This window comes from Mauremys mutica, chromosome 6 (genome assembly GCF_020497125.1).
Source record: "Mauremys mutica isolate MM-2020 ecotype Southern chromosome 6, ASM2049712v1, whole genome shotgun sequence".
Lineage (NCBI taxonomy): Eukaryota > Metazoa > Chordata > Testudines > Geoemydidae > Mauremys > Mauremys mutica.
In genome coordinates this window covers 89034443-89052927 of record NC_059077.1, presented here as the reverse complement: position 1 = coordinate 89052927, position 18485 = coordinate 89034443, and the positions used below count along the sequence as shown (strand labels likewise).

The 18485-nt window shown below is 41.3% G+C and overlaps 1 protein-coding gene and 1 long non-coding RNA gene across 8 annotated transcripts in view; both read right to left on the bottom strand.

Moving 5' to 3' along the window:
• LOC123373178 (histone-arginine methyltransferase CARM1-like) overlaps positions 1-18485 on the bottom strand; it is a 135905-nt gene that overhangs the window by 64042 nt on the left and 53378 nt on the right. For all 6 annotated transcript variants that reach the window (XM_045022021.1, XM_045022020.1, XM_045022022.1 and 3 more), the window contains 3 exons: positions 12079-12185; positions 11772-11876; positions 4160-4270 (listed from right to left, as the gene is read on the bottom strand). In XM_045022021.1, the coding sequence (XP_044877956.1) occupies positions 4160-4270; positions 11772-11876; positions 12079-12185 (323 nt within the window). The remainder of the gene's footprint in view (positions 1-4159; positions 4271-11771; positions 11877-12078; positions 12186-18485) is intronic.
• On the bottom strand, positions 12258-15656 carry LOC123373179. Of its 2 annotated transcripts, XR_006580598.1 has the most exons (4): positions 15025-15656; positions 13906-14036; positions 13340-13411; positions 12258-13168 (listed from the first exon to the last, which is right to left on the bottom strand). It is a non-coding gene; the product is annotated as an uncharacterized LOC123373179 (long non-coding RNA). The 2 variants fall into 2 exon arrangements; XR_006580597.1 differs by lacking the exon at positions 15025-15656 and having other exon boundaries at positions 13906-14684.

The following is an 18485-nucleotide window of genomic DNA, read 5'->3' as shown; positions in this document are numbered from 1 at the left end:
AATGTAACTTGTTAATTTCACATTCTACAGTATATACTTTGGACATCTGAAACAGATGGCAAGAAATACCACAAGAGGAATGATGACTGTAACCAGGAAGAAACTGACAGAAACTAATCCATTCTTGTTATAACCCAGGCATTATATATTAGAACATTGCTAATGAAGACTCACTGTGTGTTACTAGATTTTGAGAACTAGTATGTGAAAAAGCACACAATAAAAGTGTTAAGGTTACTGAACCACTCAGTGTGCTTTATTTAACAAACTATTTTTGTCAAATTATAATATTTCATAATGTGTTAGTCAACCTTACTTAAAAAAGTAAGGAAGGGATGACAGGTTACCCACTAGTATAGGCTCTGCAGCTGTGGGAGGGAAGCCATTTTATTTACAGCAGCATTTGTTGTTGCCTTCTCTGTCACTTTTAGAGTGAGTGAACTGGTGCTTATGGCAGCTGTGGACAGGTCCCATTAAATGTAATAGATGATGTGCAACTATCTGCAGGAGCAGTGTCCCTGCACTTTTGGTACTCAGAAACAGACCAGAAGGGAAAGGAGGCTTATGTGGTGCTGAAGGAATGTGCAGATGGGCGCTTGTGCCCTGTAAAGGCAATAAGAGCCTTGCTAAAAACCTGGGGCCTGCAACCAGGATCGCTGTTCATACACGATGATGGCAGCTGTCTGACAAGGTACCAATTCAGCGCAGTATTGAGAAAAACCCTGCGCTGCTGTGGTCTTGACCTCCCTCCAAATTCGGTACTCATTCTCTCAGGATTGGGACAGCAACATCAGCAGTTACAAGGGGTTTCAGCTCCCAGCAGGTGCAGGCAAGAGGGTGCTAGAAATCACGGTGTTACAGGACTTACGTCTGCACCAAGCAAAAGATGGCAGGGAACAGCAAAACGTAACTATCTTGTTTGTTTCAGAAGCTACACATAGCGTATGCAATATCTGGGTTTGTGGGTACTTTGTGGTGCACTGGGCCCACAAGAGGGCAGCCAGTATGGCAGCTGGATCTCAGCTGGGCTGCAGGGGTGAAGTTGTTCATGTCGAGAAGAGACATGCAGTGGGATCAGCTCATGCCACTTCTGCACTCACTGACAGGCAATCGCTGGGAGCAGACCTAGCGCATGTGGGCAAGGCTCGTAAGAAAGTAAATAAGGGGGTCACCATGATATTCCTGGAGAAAGGGGGCTCAGTGTTACAGCACAGGGACATCCATTACAATCAGCCAGAACTTTGGGGGGATGATGGCGTACGTTGGTCAGATGCAGGTTCTGACATACAGCTAGAGGATGTGTGGGGATGGACTGGACAGGTGGTGTGATACCAGGCGGCATGCTTGGGTAGGGAGTGACCATGCTAGAAAGTTGGTATTTGGAAATTCAGTGCTCTGTCAGCTAATATTGTTTGTGTTGGTGACTGACTACAAGACATTCTTCCTTCTAAAACAATAATGAATCCACATTCCAGCACAGGGAAGGGAGTACTGTGCTCCTGAAGGTATCATAATTTGAATGAAATGTAAAACCAAGAAGCTGAGAAGGCCATTCATTAGCCCAACTTCTTCTTATGTCCAGTGTAAATTCCAATTTGGGCAACTGCATTTTTCCCACCCAACATTCTCCCTCCTGTAGTTACAACTGAATAAGGTGTTTTTCATTTCTGCTCCTAAACTGTCAGATATTGCTAAGCAGTTGTAGCATTTAACCCTAGAGGTAGTTGACATTGTTATACATATTCCCTTTTTAAAAATTATTTTCAGTGTTAATTTAGTGCTTGTGAGAGTAGCTGGGCTGACAGCCTTGGGACTGAAGTTTTCTGTCTATCCACAAAAATAAAAGTGGTGCAAGCGCAGTCAGCAGCAGTGCAATCTGCCCCACCAATGTACGTTAGGCATCACCTGGAGAAACCAGCTCTGAGAGTGGGAAGGTAATTCCGTTACCGGACCTAATGGATTCTTGGTCGCTCTCTACCAACAGGGCACCAGTTATTCTAATAAAAGATTTATATTGCACCATAAGTTTATATAGCACTTGATAGAACGCAGACGTGGCATGAACTCTATCACAATTGTGAGGGGTGTGTGTCTATGCATTTCTTTATGTATAATCTACCTCTCCTCAGGCTATCAGCTCATTTCATGTAAAACACTGATTAACCTACTGATAACAATGACTTTTGTTTACTTCTGACCTGGACCAAATTCAAACCTGTGATCAAAAGGCAAAACATTCCATATCTCATTTCCAGTGTCCCAGGTCATTTGAGTTCCCTTTTGTTCTTTATTATTAGAGATCGGGTATCCCATTGTCCTGACCGCTGCTAGTTAATACTTCCATTTACCATGAAATTAAGAGACTGGACCACAAATTTAACCCCACCGAACTTGTCCTTGCAGCCCCAGCGAAGTCAGAACTTGGTCATACATCATTTTTCGGGGTGTAACTTTTCAGATGTTTTTTGATGTCTCTGGCAAATGACAAACATCACAAACAGTTCTCACTTTAATTAGCAAAGCTAAAACTCAGCAAGAGTTCTTCCATAACCTAAATTTGAAGACAGAAAAGATTTTTCCAGAAAAAAAAGTGGGCCTGCTCTGCATGTCTTTCCACAGTCCTTTCGGGTGCTTACACTCAACCTTTTTCTATACTTACCACCTACAAAATATATATACAATATCTTGTTTATGTATAAGCACATTAACAAAAACTATGAGTAGCCTCTATTCAAGCATTTTTAACCACAGCATAAATAAGCAAGAAATATGAAGGTGATGCTGTTCGATTCCTAGCTCAATCTACATCTATCACCTATTTACCTTTGTTAAATCCAGAACATTTCTATAAGACATTCATTCACTGATACAAGTTTATAAAACAATGAACAGGGAGAGTCTTTGGAGCCCTATATCAGAGCCAAAAGGAAAATGTTAAAAACCTACAGGTTTGTAGCTATGTATATTTGGAAAAAAAGTAAGTGTCTAATACTGCAGATGTTCTTCCTTTAAAACCCAAACAGCCTTAATTCCCAGTTGACAGGTTTCCTTATCACAAAAACCATTATTACAATTGACAATTGGCAGACAGCCCAAAGACTGAATTGGTTCTGCAGGATGAGCTACCATCTCAACTCTAGCAGAGCAAGATAGGGTCACATTGTTAGGGAAGCATTGGCAAACTTCCACTGCAGCTCCTTAATTGCTTTGTCTATGCTTAAAAGACTGGCAGTTCTGAGTGCTGTCCATCTAACATCTTTAAATTAGTATTACAACTCACTGAAAGAAAAAGAAGATATCTGGATCAGAAAGACATACAAAATTACATTATTTAGTAATCAATTACTTTAGGAGTTATTTCCCTCTCTCGACTTAAACAAGGCGAATATTATATCTCAGTAAAGTGAGTGATTATTTCCTAAGACCAGGGAAAGAGCTGACTAACCACACTAAGGGTATGTCTACACTACCTGCCGGATCAGCTGGTAGTGATCAAACTATCGGGGATTGATGTATCGCGTCTCATCTAGACGTGATACATCGATCCCCGAACGCGCTCCCCGTCGACTCCGGAACTCCACCAGGGCGAGAGTCAATGGGGGAGCGGCGGACGTCGATCCCATGCCCGCGAGGATGCGAAGTAAGTCAATCTAAGTCGATCTAAGATATGTCAACTTCAGCTACACTATTCTCGTAGCTAAAATTGTGTATCTTAGATCGATTCCCCTCCCCCCGCCAGTGTAGACCAGGCCTAAGGGATTGGAAATTAAATCAATAGTCAGAGCAACTACCGCCAAAATAATTTTTTAAAAAAATTAAAAAAATACCCAGTTGCACAGAAACATCAAAAATAAGGGAAAGGCAAAAACAAATTTTGTGGGGGAGAAACGATTTAATCATTGGTATTTTAAGGGCACTTGTGACCTTATCAAAAAGGAAGGCAAATTATTTATTATATTATTATCAGTATTACATTGCATCAACTAGAACACCTTTAAAGATATTTTTAAATTATCAACACTAACACCACACATCCTTAGTCACGTTATAAACAGAAATCTGCAGCATTGCCATCTGCGAGATGTGGTCCTAGATATCTGCTGCCTTTGTGGTACACTAGTTACCTACAGTTTAACACCTGGTTGAACAAAACACTTACCTCGGCATATTTTGCCACTGAACTGGCTTCAACTGCATAGACTTTTCTCGCTCCAGCCTGCACTGCAAAAAATGAAAGGATTCCTGATCCACAGCCAACGTCTAGGACCACCTTGAAAACAAAAGGCACACCAAAAAAAAAAAAAGGTTAGAAGGTGGATTATTTTTAAAGTTGTTGTTACATTCTTGAGTGTCTAAGTCCCAGAGGACCAAGCATGACATCCTAAAGAAATATTTAAACTGGGCAGAAAAATGGTGTTAAAAAGCCAATCATCATAAATTTTATTTTGGGTGCTTACATTTAAAAAGAAACCAAAACTCCGGCTCTAGTTTCCAACTTTTCAGAGAGTTACACTTCACCTCTGGCTTCATGCCTTGTATATATCTCACTGGAACCTGCTACTGGGTTTCTATCTCTGAGACTTGGCATCCTCAGATTTGCTTTGTTCTGTTAGTCAGTAATAACACCAATTACTGTTGAATCCAGATAGGGGAGACTGGGAGTTTATGAGAGATTCAAATAACCTAAGACATGAAAGAGTTACTGAAAAATTGTACTGGCTACAGCTTGTGACATGTTAAAGAAGCTCAAGTGAGATTTGAGATTTTCCCTTTGTTTTAAAAAAAGTTCAAGTTTAAATACTCATAATGACAGAAAATTTGAAAAAGCCATTGAAATGGCTACACCCCACTCTGCTATACATTTTATTCTGACCTATTTTTGTATGAGACTTATTCACACGCACATAATTCATGTGTATAAAACACAAATGTTTGAGCTTTAACTGTGTATTATATACATATAAGAATACAGACAGTGGCTACAGGATTAAGATTTAGATAGATTAGATGTACATGCGCACACACCCACATATATGTATGTATTTCATGCAATATTTTTACATATTGCTAGGACCATAAGTAGCTGGGTGTAGTTTTCAAATGAAGGCCCTGATTCTGAAAAAACTTATGCACATATTTAACTTTAAGCAAATATATCACTGCAGGATTGAGTTTTGTTTTGTTTTTTTTGTTTTTTTTAAATGAAAACACTTATGCAGATGTATAACTTAACTCACATAAGTAGCCTTGTGGAGTCCTCCAATGGGATTCCTTATCGGAGTAAAGTATGCAGTGGGGGTTTCTTTCAATGTATTTTCTCTTTTCAAATGCTGGTGCCATAGATGTTGCCTAAACAGCCTGCATTTTGCTGCTAGCTTTATTACCAACACCAGTAGGTCCACACAAATCCCTCTGTACTGAGCTGCATAAAGAGTGTAGCAATGGAATTACAAGTCACTCAAGATCTCATGGTTAAAGAGATTCATAAGTGCATAGATATGGCTGAAAGTGTGCTCCACTTAAAAAAAAACAACATACTTTATATGAAACCTAGGCTGTGTACTAATGAAAGCAATCCAACCACCAGTGTATATTGTAACCAGTCTGAATCTCTGTTACACAGATACAGGGAATGCTAAGGCAACTAACATTGTTTCTTTTATTTTACATAGTTTCAAATTAGGCCTTGGGGCCAAAACATTGCCTCTAATATTATTTTCTCTTCCTTGTGCAAGATTTTATTAAGCTCATTTTTTATTTCACAGACAACAGGCTGTCACAAAGCCAGTTTTGTTTCCATGCTTTGGTGGGTATTAGATCACACCTCCATGCCCAGAGGAGCTAACTTCAAAACAGCGAATTACAGCAAATATTGGGTAAAGGGGAATAAAGAAAAGGTAAGGGGAGGGAGCCAATGACAATCAAGCACTAGTTTCTATTTAACCACAGGGTCGACGGAAGGATTTGTTGGTAGAAGATCTCTCAAAATCTTGTGGGGAACACTGCTTATCATAACCTTTCCTCTTTGTATATATTGAGAGGAGAGGGAAGAACCAATGGCTGTGGTTAAACATTACCAATGGAATGGAAAGTGTGGCTTTCTACTTAGGGCCAGATTCTGAGCCCTTTCCTCACATCCAGCAACACACATTACTTCTCAAATGGTCGATCTGAGTTCGTGGAGTAAGGTACTGCTGTAGGGCATGGAGGTGCCCCCTGCTGAGATAATGTGGTGCTGCAGGCATGCTTGCCTTGGTTTCCCTTCTTTCAGGGCCTTTTAAGAACTCCACACAGTCCAAATGGATGACAGACAAGATTCCCCTGAAGGGGGTCTACTTTATTAAATCCAAAATAAGCTTGAACTAAAATCTCTTCCCTTGGGCTCGGGGGTTGCACAGCCTTCCTCCTTGGGGCCCATGGTTCTCAGTCCTGGGAGCATTTCTTCCCTTAGGAAAGTTCCTTTCTCTGTGAGGACCTCCTGTAAGGAAGCCCTAATAGTCTTTTATCAGGCCCAGCTGCTCATTATCCAATTAACTGCCTAGATGGGCTCATTAAATTAGCTCTTCGCAGGCAGCCTAGGCCCGGACTCCCTTTAAAGGGCCAGCAATGTCATGACGGGCACTATCCACTGTAATGGCATAAGAACCCAGCCCCCAGTGGGTATGTCTACACTGCAAAGAAAACCCACAGCTGGCCATGCCAGCTGACTCAGGCTTGTGGGGCTTGGGCTGTGGGGCTGTTTCATTACAATATAGACTTCCCGGCTCGGGCTGCAGCTCAAGCTTGGAGGTCCACCCCACCTCGCAGGGCCCTACAGCTCATGCTCCAGCCTGAGTCCAGAAGTCTACACTTCAATGAAACAGCCCCACAGCCTGAGCCCCATGAACCCAAGTTGGCTGGCACAGGTGTGCTGCAGGTGTCTAGTTGCTGTGTAGACATATCCACTGTGGTCACTAAGACAATGCACTGTGAAATTTCAATAAATGGAATCAGCTTTTTTTTTTTTTTCATTCTTCAATAGCGCTTTTTTTTTCCAATAAGAAGTCAAAATATTCTTAATATAAGTGTATAGTTTTAGGACTGGCAGTTAGTGAGTTTACTCTATAAACGTATTTGCACTCATGTATTTATATCTATGTATAAGTAAATAAATAAATAAGGACAGGGACCAGCTCAAAGGCCCCAAAAGGTAGTAATTTGTGGGCATTTCAAGAACTAGTCTGAAGTAGATGAGTGGCTACTTAAATAATTGTGAAAAATCAACATTTCAGGGCGGATTTGTGCTGTACCCATCTAATTAGAGTGAGGCATGATCCTGCAAACTCTCACACAGGTGAGTAATTTTCCACATGTGAATTTAGTGGGACTATTCACATGTGGAAAGATACACACATGCCTAAGCATTTGCAGAACAGAGATCTGCTCAGGCCTAATTTTTAGGCCTGACCAGGACCCAATCTGATCCCTACCTTTCCTCCCATCCCTTAGTCAGCGCTGCCACAGCCTTCTGCCCATGGGGTCGGCAGCGGTTGCATGCCGCATTCCTGTCAGCCACTGACCTCTGCTGTGCTGTGAAATAAGAAGTGCTAAGACAGCCAGCAGGAGTGGGGGATGCAATCACTGCCACTCCGGCCCCACCAGCAGCAGTGGGAGAGTGCCTGAGGGGGTCCAGTTATTATTCCACCTGACCTGGACCCAACACTTGTAGTCTGGACCGATCGGGTTTGGGTTGGGTTGCAAGACTCTAGAATAAGGGCCTTATTCCTGAAAGGGACACCATCAGTTTAAAAAAATCAATCACAATATGCTCTAACTATTTCTACCATACTGTTGTTACTTGTAACATCTAATTATTGTCTGTCTGAAAGATTAGAAAGAGAAAATGAATTTCTCTGTTTACTGAGTGCCTTTGAGAGCACTTTTTATATAGTCTGCTTCCCTGTAGAATCAGGTCAGTTCCCCTTTGTTTGAGTGAGTCTTTCATACAAGAAAGGAGGGTGGGGAGGGGACTTTTTAAAATACAAGAAAAATGTGACTTTAAAAGTCACAAAAATTGGCTGGGGAGACTTAGGGTAGGTTTACACTTACCTTCCGGGTCGACGCGGTGAGTTTGACTTCTCGGAGTTCGAACTATCGCGTCTGATCTAGACACGATAGTTTGAACTCCGGAAGCGCCGCGGTCGACTCCGGAACTCCACCACGGCAAACGGCGGTGGCGGAGTCGACGGGGGAGCCGCGGAGTTCGACCCCGCCGCGTCTGGACGGGTGAGTAGGTCGAACTAGGGTACTTCGAATTCAGCTACGCTATTCCCGTAGCTAAATTTGCATACCCTAGTTCAACCCCCCCCCCCTTAGTGTAGACCAGGCCTTAGAGCAGGTGTAGTACATAGACTACTCAAATGATTTGTTTTAAAAATACACTTATGGGTAAAATTTTCAAAAGTGCCAAGTGACTTGGGAGTCTAAATCCCATTTTCAAAAGAGAACTAGGAAATCATTTCTAACTTTACACTTACCACCTATTTAAAAATATTTTATTTTTCATTTTAGCTTATTACTCCTAGTTATACCACAAGAAGACATCTTTACTTGGTGCCATGTTAGTGGCACTTCAACATTTGAACTCCAGGGTAAAATTTTCAAAAGTGACATAGGCACTTAGAAATAATTTCCTAATGCCAAATAGTGAGGGAGACCAGACAAGAATAGAAAAAATGTATGATTAAAAAGTTTGAGGCAACACTAGTGAAAGTACTGTAGAGACAACACTTACAAGGTTGTTATAGAGAAGAGGACAATTTTAAGTAGTGCAGAGGACAACCCAAGCAATGTTTTCCAACTTTATTATTAAGGATTCATTACTTTTTAAAAATTGTCTCCATATTCTTTAGGCTTCCTTAAAACCACAAATGGTTGGTACAAGCACTTCCCACAGTTGGTTCTGAAGTAGGTCATCTGTTACCCTATTACAAACAGAATGTGTATTGAAAATACCACCAAGAACATTATCAAGGGATCCAGAATCAGTTTTTACCACCACAACTCAGACCAACTGCTTCATTCCTTCACAAGGATACTTTTCCCAAAAAATAATTGAAATGTGAAAGTGATTGCTTCTCCACCATAAATGCCTTTCACACCAGGGGTTTGACTTCCTTACATCAAAGGAGCAAAGTGACAGAAATGTGAAATCAATGCAATGGCCAAACTGGCTAGGAAACAAGTAACAGCTGAATCAAACCTCTTTTTGAAGATCTGGAAATTACTGTGCTCTTTTATCCTTTTCCTACTCCCTCTCCCACCCCACATCACCCTTCTTCTATATTTCAGTCTTGAGTAGTCATGCTTTCTGGCTTTAACAGTAAACACGGGTGCAGTATTTCTGCCCTGGTTAGCCAAAACCTAAGCAGCACTGGAGTTCTCAGATTCTCGTGGGAAAGAGTTTTCTCACAAAATATCCAATCCAATTTTTCTACCACATTTGTTCTGAAACTTCTCATTTCACAGAATGGGGAATAGGGAGATCATTCTCTAGGTGGGTGGCCAGCAGCATCAAGTTTGTAACAGCTTTACTATTAGGTATGCAGAACAGAGGCCAAGGCAGCTCCAACAGTTGGAAAAATAAATACACCAAGAGAGAACGCAAGCAGCTGTACAGCTGTACAACAGCAATAGCTGCTAAAGGGGCCAGCAGGTTCAAAATATACACAGCCCACACACTTCCTCCTCCTTAATTCTGTGTAAAAGAAATGCTGCAAAACGTCTGTTAGTCTATAAGGTGCCACAGGATTCTTTGCTGCTTTTGTAAAAGAAATGTGCACAATTGGGTTCTGCTGTTCATTTTCTACCTTCTCACTATAAAAAACAAAAACACTCATTGGGATTCTCATTGGTAGGGGGCCAAAGGACAAGGAGGGTCCCCAATCTACTGCTGTTCTACTAGTTACAGACCCTGTAATACAAGATTTCTACCTGTTCTGGTAAGAAAATTAATCAGTTGATGATAGAACAAATCAACAATCCAATACCATTCACACTCGTATGGGCCAGGTACTGGTGTTCCAGGCAAACTGGGCAAGCCCTCCCATGCTCCTAGCGCACTGGTATTGTTGAGTTGATGGGAGGGAGGGTTGTCTCAGGCATAAAAGGGGTTAAGATGTCTTAAACCCTTTTGTTTTACTTTTATGAAATTAAACAGTTAAGTATGGTTTGAGGTTTGCATAAAGGTATGACTGGCCTATTCCCACTGCAAACAGGCATCATAAAATGTATCTTAACCTTTTACTAAACACATAAAAAGAAGAAAAACCCAGTTAGAACATTAGAAACTTTAAAAAGTGAAAAGAAACTTTATTTTAACTATTTTCTTTATTTTGACTTAAGTTTTATGAAGGGGAAATGTCTTGCTTAATAATTTAGATTGTATTAAAAGTCTTGTTTTGGGGTGGTGTCAATTTTAGATGGCCATGAGTTGAAGTCAGCCTTGTTTTTTGATATTGTCTTAAAAAGCAGATAAGTGCACACAGAAAGCAGGAGCTGGAGGAAGACATTACAGGTGCAGTGCACATTCTCCCTGTAGATTGCTCAATAAAGACTTCTACCAATTTGCAGCAGGGATATTCAATTAAACTAAAAGATGGCAAATTCAAAACTGATAAAAGGAAACATTTTTTTTCACACAATGTGTAAAAAAAGTAAACAAACTGTGGAACTCATTGCCACAAGATGATGTCTTTAGGGGTCAAAATTTAACAAAATGGAGGGATAGTTCAGTGGTTTGAGCAGTGGCCTGCTTAAACCCAGGGTTGTGAGTTCAATTTCTGAGGGCGCCATTTAGGGATCTGGGGCAAAAAATTGGGGATTGGTCCTGCTTTGAGCAGGGGGTTGGACTAGATGACCTCCTGAGGTCCCTTCCAACCCTGATATTCTATGTATATGGTACGACGGTTAAGCACTGGAATAAATTGCCTACCGAGGTTGTGGAATCTCCATCATTGGGGATTTTTAAGAGCAGGTTGGACAAACACCTGTCAGGGATGGTCTAGATAATACTTAGTCCTGCCTTGAGTGCAGGGGACTGGACTAGATGACCTCTTGAGGTCTGTTCCAGTTCTATGATTCTATGAATATCCAGAGGTATGCTATGATATACATTTTGGAAAGGATATTCAACCTCATGCCTCATGATTTAAGGCAATCTCTTAACTATTAGCAAGTAGGAGGAGACATAATCTTTTTTGTTTTGGGTTTTTTTGGGGGAGGGAGGGAAAGAGGGTAGATTGCCCCAAACCTACCTAATGCAAACTTTATCACACGTTCCTGTGAAGCATCTGGGCACTGTCAGAGATAGTACACTGGACTAGATGGAACCGGTCTGAGCCAGTATCGCAATTCCTATCTCTCTCTCTCTCTCTCTGTATATATGTATAAAAAAGAGGTGGGCCTAAGGTGCCAAGTTCGGCTTCTGATTTCTTTGCCCAAAAATTTGAGGAGTGTACAGATTTGGGTTTCTGGTTAGACCACAGGGGCCAGCTGTGAAATTCCAATCTAATGTTTGGATCCAGGGTTTAGGTTCAAGTACATCTATCCTAAGGTACCTGTAATGGACCCATCACCATAGTGCCTAGGTATCCATATACTTGACACCTATTTTTGTAAACATATGTGTTACATATCAGTACACTGATGCACAAAGTTCTAGGAAAGATCAGACAGGAGAGTTCAATGTTATTCTTCAGGACACGATTATGTTTGGATCCAACAGAGCTTACCTTGTCTTTAAAATCTATGTGGTTCTGTAGGATAGCTCTGTGATATGTGGCCGTCCTCACAAAATCCTGCATCATATTCTGTTGTTGAGATAGACAGCCATAAAACTAGGAAAGGAGGAATGGAAAAATAGAAAAAGATAAAGCCCATCTTCTACCAAACTACCTGTATTTAACAGTAACAAGGGCCTGACCCTTTCCTGCAGAATCCTGAGCTAACTTTCTACCTGGTCCGGTGATTAAGGTCAGAAAAACAGGGAAACATCTATAACTTAGCTTCCACAAAACTGGCATTAGATGGCTTTGTTACCTGAAAATACTGAGCAGCAGATGCCTCTTCTGTTCGCTGATTGAAAACAGAGTGTTCCTTCTTCTGATTCCGGCACCTCTTCAGTGCATTTGAAAATGTGCTGTATTCTAGAAAAGAAAAAAAAGAAAAATAGAGCAAAATATGAAAGCTACTAACCCACAGAGAGCAAAACAGCATGTTCACAACAAGAACTCAGTGACAGATTTTGTTTGGAGTGGTAAAGGGGAATGGTGCCTCTTATAAAGTTAACTATTTATTAGCTGACACAACAGTCTCAGCTACAGTTGATTATTTACATTAAGAAAAAGTTATGTTAATGCAAAACAGCATAAGATGATGGCAGAGCTGGTAATGGAATGCATGTGTTAAATTATTAGGTTATATTACATGGTATGGAATTCTCCATCTTTCTGAAACTTTGGGGAGCCTTAAGAGGAAGGTCTCAGTATCTGAACTGATTATTGAGCACATGGGTGGACATGACACTGGTGCCCTGTGGAGAATCCCAGACAGGCCTGTTCAAGTGGCCATGAGTTATGGCTGACTCTGTTGGAGGAGTTTCTTTGTGTTGCAGAAAAGCTGGGCAAAGGGGAGTTAATGCTCAGCGTCCACCTAGAGTAGCCTCGGCCAATAATGAGAACACTAGGGATAACTGGGGGAGGAATGGCTTTGTGCTAGGAGGGATCCATTTTAGGATTAAGTAACACAAATTTGCGGAGCAGAGGGATGGGCTAAGAAACCGCTAGCTAGAGGCTGCTGAGGACCATGCACCTTACCAATATTCTAGCTAGCACCCCTGGAGCGGGCGACAGGCTGGGCGTCTGTGGATCTGAACATTTTTTACATTGGACATGTGATAGGAAAACTCAAGCAGGCCCAAAAGCAGACAACCAGATTGCTCAGCAGCTTTTGGATCTGATTGAAAAAACTGAAGCAAAACTTTTCACACAGGGAACAAAAGACAACACATATTAGAAATTCAAAAAAAGTAAAATTTATTTAGAAAAGAAAAAGCTCTGAAAAGAGGTTTCTGCATAAATGGTAATAAAACCAAGCATGAAAGTCTTCCTCCTCTGTTCATGGCTGGCTCCTGAAATAAAAGTTAAAACAAGAGCAGTCAGAACGGTTTTAAATAAACCATGCAATTCTAACAACTTACTGACCCCCCAAAAAAGAGAAAGGGGACGTGGGGGAGAGAACTCCAAAACTCACAGGATTTCAAATAAAAATAATTAATTTCTGAGGAATACAAAGTACATACGCAAGGAAGAAGTCACTTAGTGCTCTAGTCAAGTAGAAACTGTTTGAGTAGCAGCCCTTCAAACCCAGAGATCTGGAAAATAAAAATATAACACCAGTTAATCAGCCACCAATAATAAATCTCAGAATATGGTAACCAAGGAAAACAATCACCTCCTCCATCCTTTCTTCTATATTTGAGCTCCCCAAACCAGGACTTAAGTTGCACTGGTCCCTCTCTGCTGGGGACAGTTGCCACAAACAAGGCAAAGACAGACAGGTGAGACAGCAGCTAGCTTTCCTACCCCAGCCCATACAAACTGCAACAGGTTGGACATGAGCTTTCCTAGGGGGACGAACACGAACACGAACACACACACACAAAAGAAAAAAAAGTAGAGCTGATGAATCAAATACAAATAAAGGGTTCTACCCTATTGTCTTTGCTCAGGCAAACCTTAGTCAATGGGAGTTCTGTTTGAGTAGGAACTTCAAAGACAGACTCAGAAAGTAAAATTTGTAAATGTTTGGTAAAAACGTATGGCAAACAGCATGCAGAACTCACTAGAAATTTAACAAGCTACTTACTTTTCTGTTGCTGGTACTCAGGTCTTTCAGCCCTTGTCCGGGTAGAGTCACTAAATCTGGAAAGGTGGACTTGAACAGAGTCTCCACCCTCCCTACAGCCATATATTCTGTTTCAGTGAGAGGGCTTAGCACTGATGAATAAGATAAACACATGCATGATTCCTCAAGCAAGTCTGAACCAAATCATGTAACAACCCACTGAACTTGTGGGCCAACTACTGCAAAGGCTTTATAGGTCTAAACCTAAGGCCTAGATAACACACTAAGGGGTATTAAGTTCAAAACCCATTGCTCTGGCGGACCCTGCCAACACCACCCCAACAGGGGATTGTGCACGTAGCAGTGGGAGAGCGCAGCAGGCCTGGCTCACTCCCAACCCAACCAGGTACACTTTGGCTGCAGAGGTAAGTACGGGGCAGGGGGAGGGAGGAGGAGCACTTGCTGCTACCATGGTGGGGCAGTGGATCTCTGCTGCCACGCCTGTGAGGCAGGGGACAAGAAAGCCCATACTGCTACCACTATCTCTTTGGGAAGGGCAGGGCCCATCTGCCTGCCACTACAAGTGGGGCTCTGTGATGGGATCCCCGGGGTACAACCTGGAACTGGGGTAACATTGTGCCCTCTTAATGCTCCAGCCTGGGCTGTATCTCACAATGCTTTGCTAGTGACAAGCAGCAAACCCCTCAGGTGCTGTTATCTCTCAGCACAATTGCATACAGAACCCTACACTCAGCTATATTGCGTGAATGCTCCCTAAGCCACTCACAAATCACACAGAGAAAGGCACCAGCAAATCTCCCAAGCCCCCAGCCTTGCACCCCCGGAACATACTGTCTTGCCCTGGTCAGAAGCAAGTCTGCCCCTCCCTCAGTGTGGAGAGGACACACACCAGCCTTTGTAAACTGAGCTTAGCTTTCCCAAGCACTTCAACCAAAACACACTGGTTTTGGTAAAATATAAAACAAATGTATTAACTACAGAAAGAGAGATTTTAAGTGATTATAAGTGGTAGGCACAAAAGATCAGAGATAGTTACCAAAGAAAATAAAAAGTAAGCATGAAGTCTAAATCTTAAACCTTATTAGACTAGGCAGTATTTGGATCAAGCAGTTTTCTCACCCCACTGGATGTTGCGGGTGGGTTACAGTTCTTAATACGCAGGCTTCCCTTTTAAATCTGGGGCAGCATTCTTGTTGCTTCCAGCTTAAGTGAGGGAGGAGAAAGGTAAAAGCATAATGCCACTGCTCCCTATTTTATATCATCAGTCCATGTGCCTGGAAAACACTAGCCCAGATGTGTCCTGGTAGACTTTGCTGAGTCACAGAGGTGAGCAATCCCCCACTGTGTGATGCCTGCGCAACCCTCTTACAGCTTTTGTAAACCCCTTGATTACAATTTTCCTTCTGATTAAACAAATACTCTCCTGGGAGTGGGTTGTATGACATATATATTAATGATATGACATGGGTGAATATGGAGGCTCCAGGATGCTGCATTGAGGTAGAGTGCCACAGGCTCCTGTTTGAAGATGGGGCCATGGTCAATGAGCAGGGCCCAAGGATTAGGGTGGGGAGAGAGCCTGCCTTGCCATATGAGCCTAGGGTCCTGGACTGACTACATCCAGCCCTGGAGCAACCTATAAGCAATCTGGAATCAACATTGCCACTACATGATGTATCGCTGACATGCCCCTTTCCATCCCTCACAGCACTGAGAAAAAGTAAATTTGAAAAACCTCATTAAAAAGATACTCAGTTTCCATGGGATGAACAGAATCTTGGGAGGCCCAGCTGCTTACCCTGCATCTAGAGGTGGGCCAGAAACTAACCCATTTCACTCTACTGCTTTGCTTCATGGGAAGATAACAGCAGAAAACAGTCCTGTGCCAGGGGAAAAATTCTTTTCCAAAACCAGCCAGTATCTTATGCCTCTTCCATTCCTTCCTAATTACACACACACACACACACACAGAGTTTATCCTGTGTTAACACTTTTGCAGAGAACAGGAACCTTAACTATGATTCATCTTTGATCTCAGAGGATGTGCATGGTGGGAAGAAGAGAAAGAACTATGTTCATCTGCTTGTCGTACTTTCTCCTCTGGGTCTGGATAGATGATTGCAACAGTAATTGTCCACTTACAATCCCGGCAAATTATAAAATGAACAGACATTGGGTTAAAGAAGAAAGAATAGTGGTCCTAGATGAAGTGTTTAGACAAAAGTCTGGTCTTTTTCAGTACTGGCTTCAGATGCCCTTAGTCCATCAGTTTCCTTTACATAAGCCCTGGGTGGATGCTGGAAGAATATAAGAGCCTCTTGAAGAATGCAAAGGAGAGAAATGAGGAAAGAGACAAACATGCCTTGTGTCCCTCTCCACTCTCCTCAAAAATACAGAATTTATTAAAAAAATCCTGCAGTTGGCTACTAGAACTTGCCGTAATAGTGGATCTGTACTGCCATCCTGTTATCCAAATATCACTCAAGATTCAGGAACAAAAAATACCGGCTGCATTACATCTTCTAACTCCCAGCAAGCTTACAGTAAGCTTTTAATCCTGTCTCTATTTTCTGTGTGTACCTCAGTGGCTTACGCTACAGGAACTATTTGAGCTATTTTTATATAAAGAAATATGAATCTTGATCACCATTTTTGGGTAAGAAACAATGGATCCAGTCCAGCAAAATGAAAAAAAAAAGTCTTAGCTGAATAAATTAAAACATCAGTTTACGACGTTTCCATGAAAAATTATTTCACCTGTTTGAAATCCCCACATCTTTCTATCCAGCTTCTGACTGAATCAACGTACCACACAAAGCTCGCTCCTCTTACTTTGTTTCCATCTACTGAAATTTAAATGCTAAGCCCCTTCAACCTTTACAAATTTCACATGTCTAAAGAGAGAGTCTTTTACTATGCAGGAAATTATATAGATAAATAACTTCAAATTCCAGATCAGCCTGCAGATAGAAATTATTATTGCAGCTTGGCGATTTGATTCTTTAAATTTATGTTTGTTCTCGTCCTCATACAGAAGACTGTTCCTAACAGGAAATCATGTAGATTTCGTTAGGCAAAAAGTATTCATTACAAGGTTATCATTTTCAGATATTGTCTGAAACCTCAGTTACTTGCATTTGTCTATGTGAATCCCACAGTAAACAGCCACAGTTCTACATGTTTACCATTAACTGTGTAAAAACTGAACGAAAAAACTGTAAATAAAATGGAAACAGAAGATAAATCAGAAGTGACAATCTGTAATGGAAAAGCTGCATACTTTGGGTTCTTTTTAGTATGAATGGGGTGACTATTTCATTCACAGATTGTTCCTGAAGGAGGCAGAACATTGCTAGCCACTCTGTCTTCTATGTTAAGCAGGTATTTCCAATAACTCCTTTGGTTCCATTTGCAGCCCCCACACTGATGTAGTATTTTTCCTTTCTGGTTAATTACCCTACTAAACACAAAAAATCTCTTCAAACGTCTTTTAACATTTACAACTCCTAGCTGCTGATAACCATCCCAGATCTTATGAATATGTTCACGATCATATATTGACTAATGTTCTTTGATTGAAACCTAGTTTTCTGACTTCCCAGAAGGCTAGGAATTTTATCTGCTCCAGCAGATCTAGAGACATGTCCAAAACACTGCCCCAGCCACTATGAAAATGGACTAGGTATATTTCTGTATTTAACAAAGATTTTATCCCAAATTGTCTTATTTTAAATATCTTTTCAACTTCAGTATGTAAAGCAGGCTTTCAAAGCTGCATGCCAGCAGGAACATTTATAATTTTACTTGGACAAATAAAAACAGTGTCCATGTCCAGCAAAAAAAAAAAAATGTTACATAACTTAAGGCTGACTGTTCTCTGTAGTCTCTTTGTTGAATTAGAATTACTTGCAAGTCTTTGTTTGAAAGTAAAGTTCAAAATAATCCACCCCAAGAATGGTTAAACACACAACTGGCACATTTCTGGGTTGCCCTGATTATAACTCTACATTTTCCAACCAAGTGCCAAACACTTGGTGCAAAAAAATCTATTCAACATTCCTGCTTGATTTTCAAGAACAAACAGAATATTTACTGTTAATCCCAGGGCCCCATTTGCCTTACGAAGGTTCTAGGACTCCGTACAACATATTTCCTTCTAGGATGGTAGTGGAACTGATTCCCTTCTCAGAAGGCTGCTGGGTTGCCAGAGATGGTGCCACACTACTACCTGCAAGTTTGATTCTGCAGTGCTTTGTATTTAAAGTACTTGTACTGCTTTGTGGTCTGTAAACCCAAGTACAGCACTATTTAACCAAGTGGCACATGGCCTAGTAATCCGAGTCTCAAGATCCAGACTCCTCTAACTCTGCTCTGACAGAGGCTCCTTCTGTTGCCTTGGGCAAATTACTTAACCTAGCTGCTTGTTTCTGCATGGGTAAAACACAGTAATACTTACCTATCTACTTCACAAGGTTCTTGTAAGGATTAGATTTTCAAAAGCATTTAAAGGTCATCTGCAAAGGAAAAGATACTGGGTTTTGTGGCCCTTTTTGCTTCATGTCATACAAGGATGGCCTGAA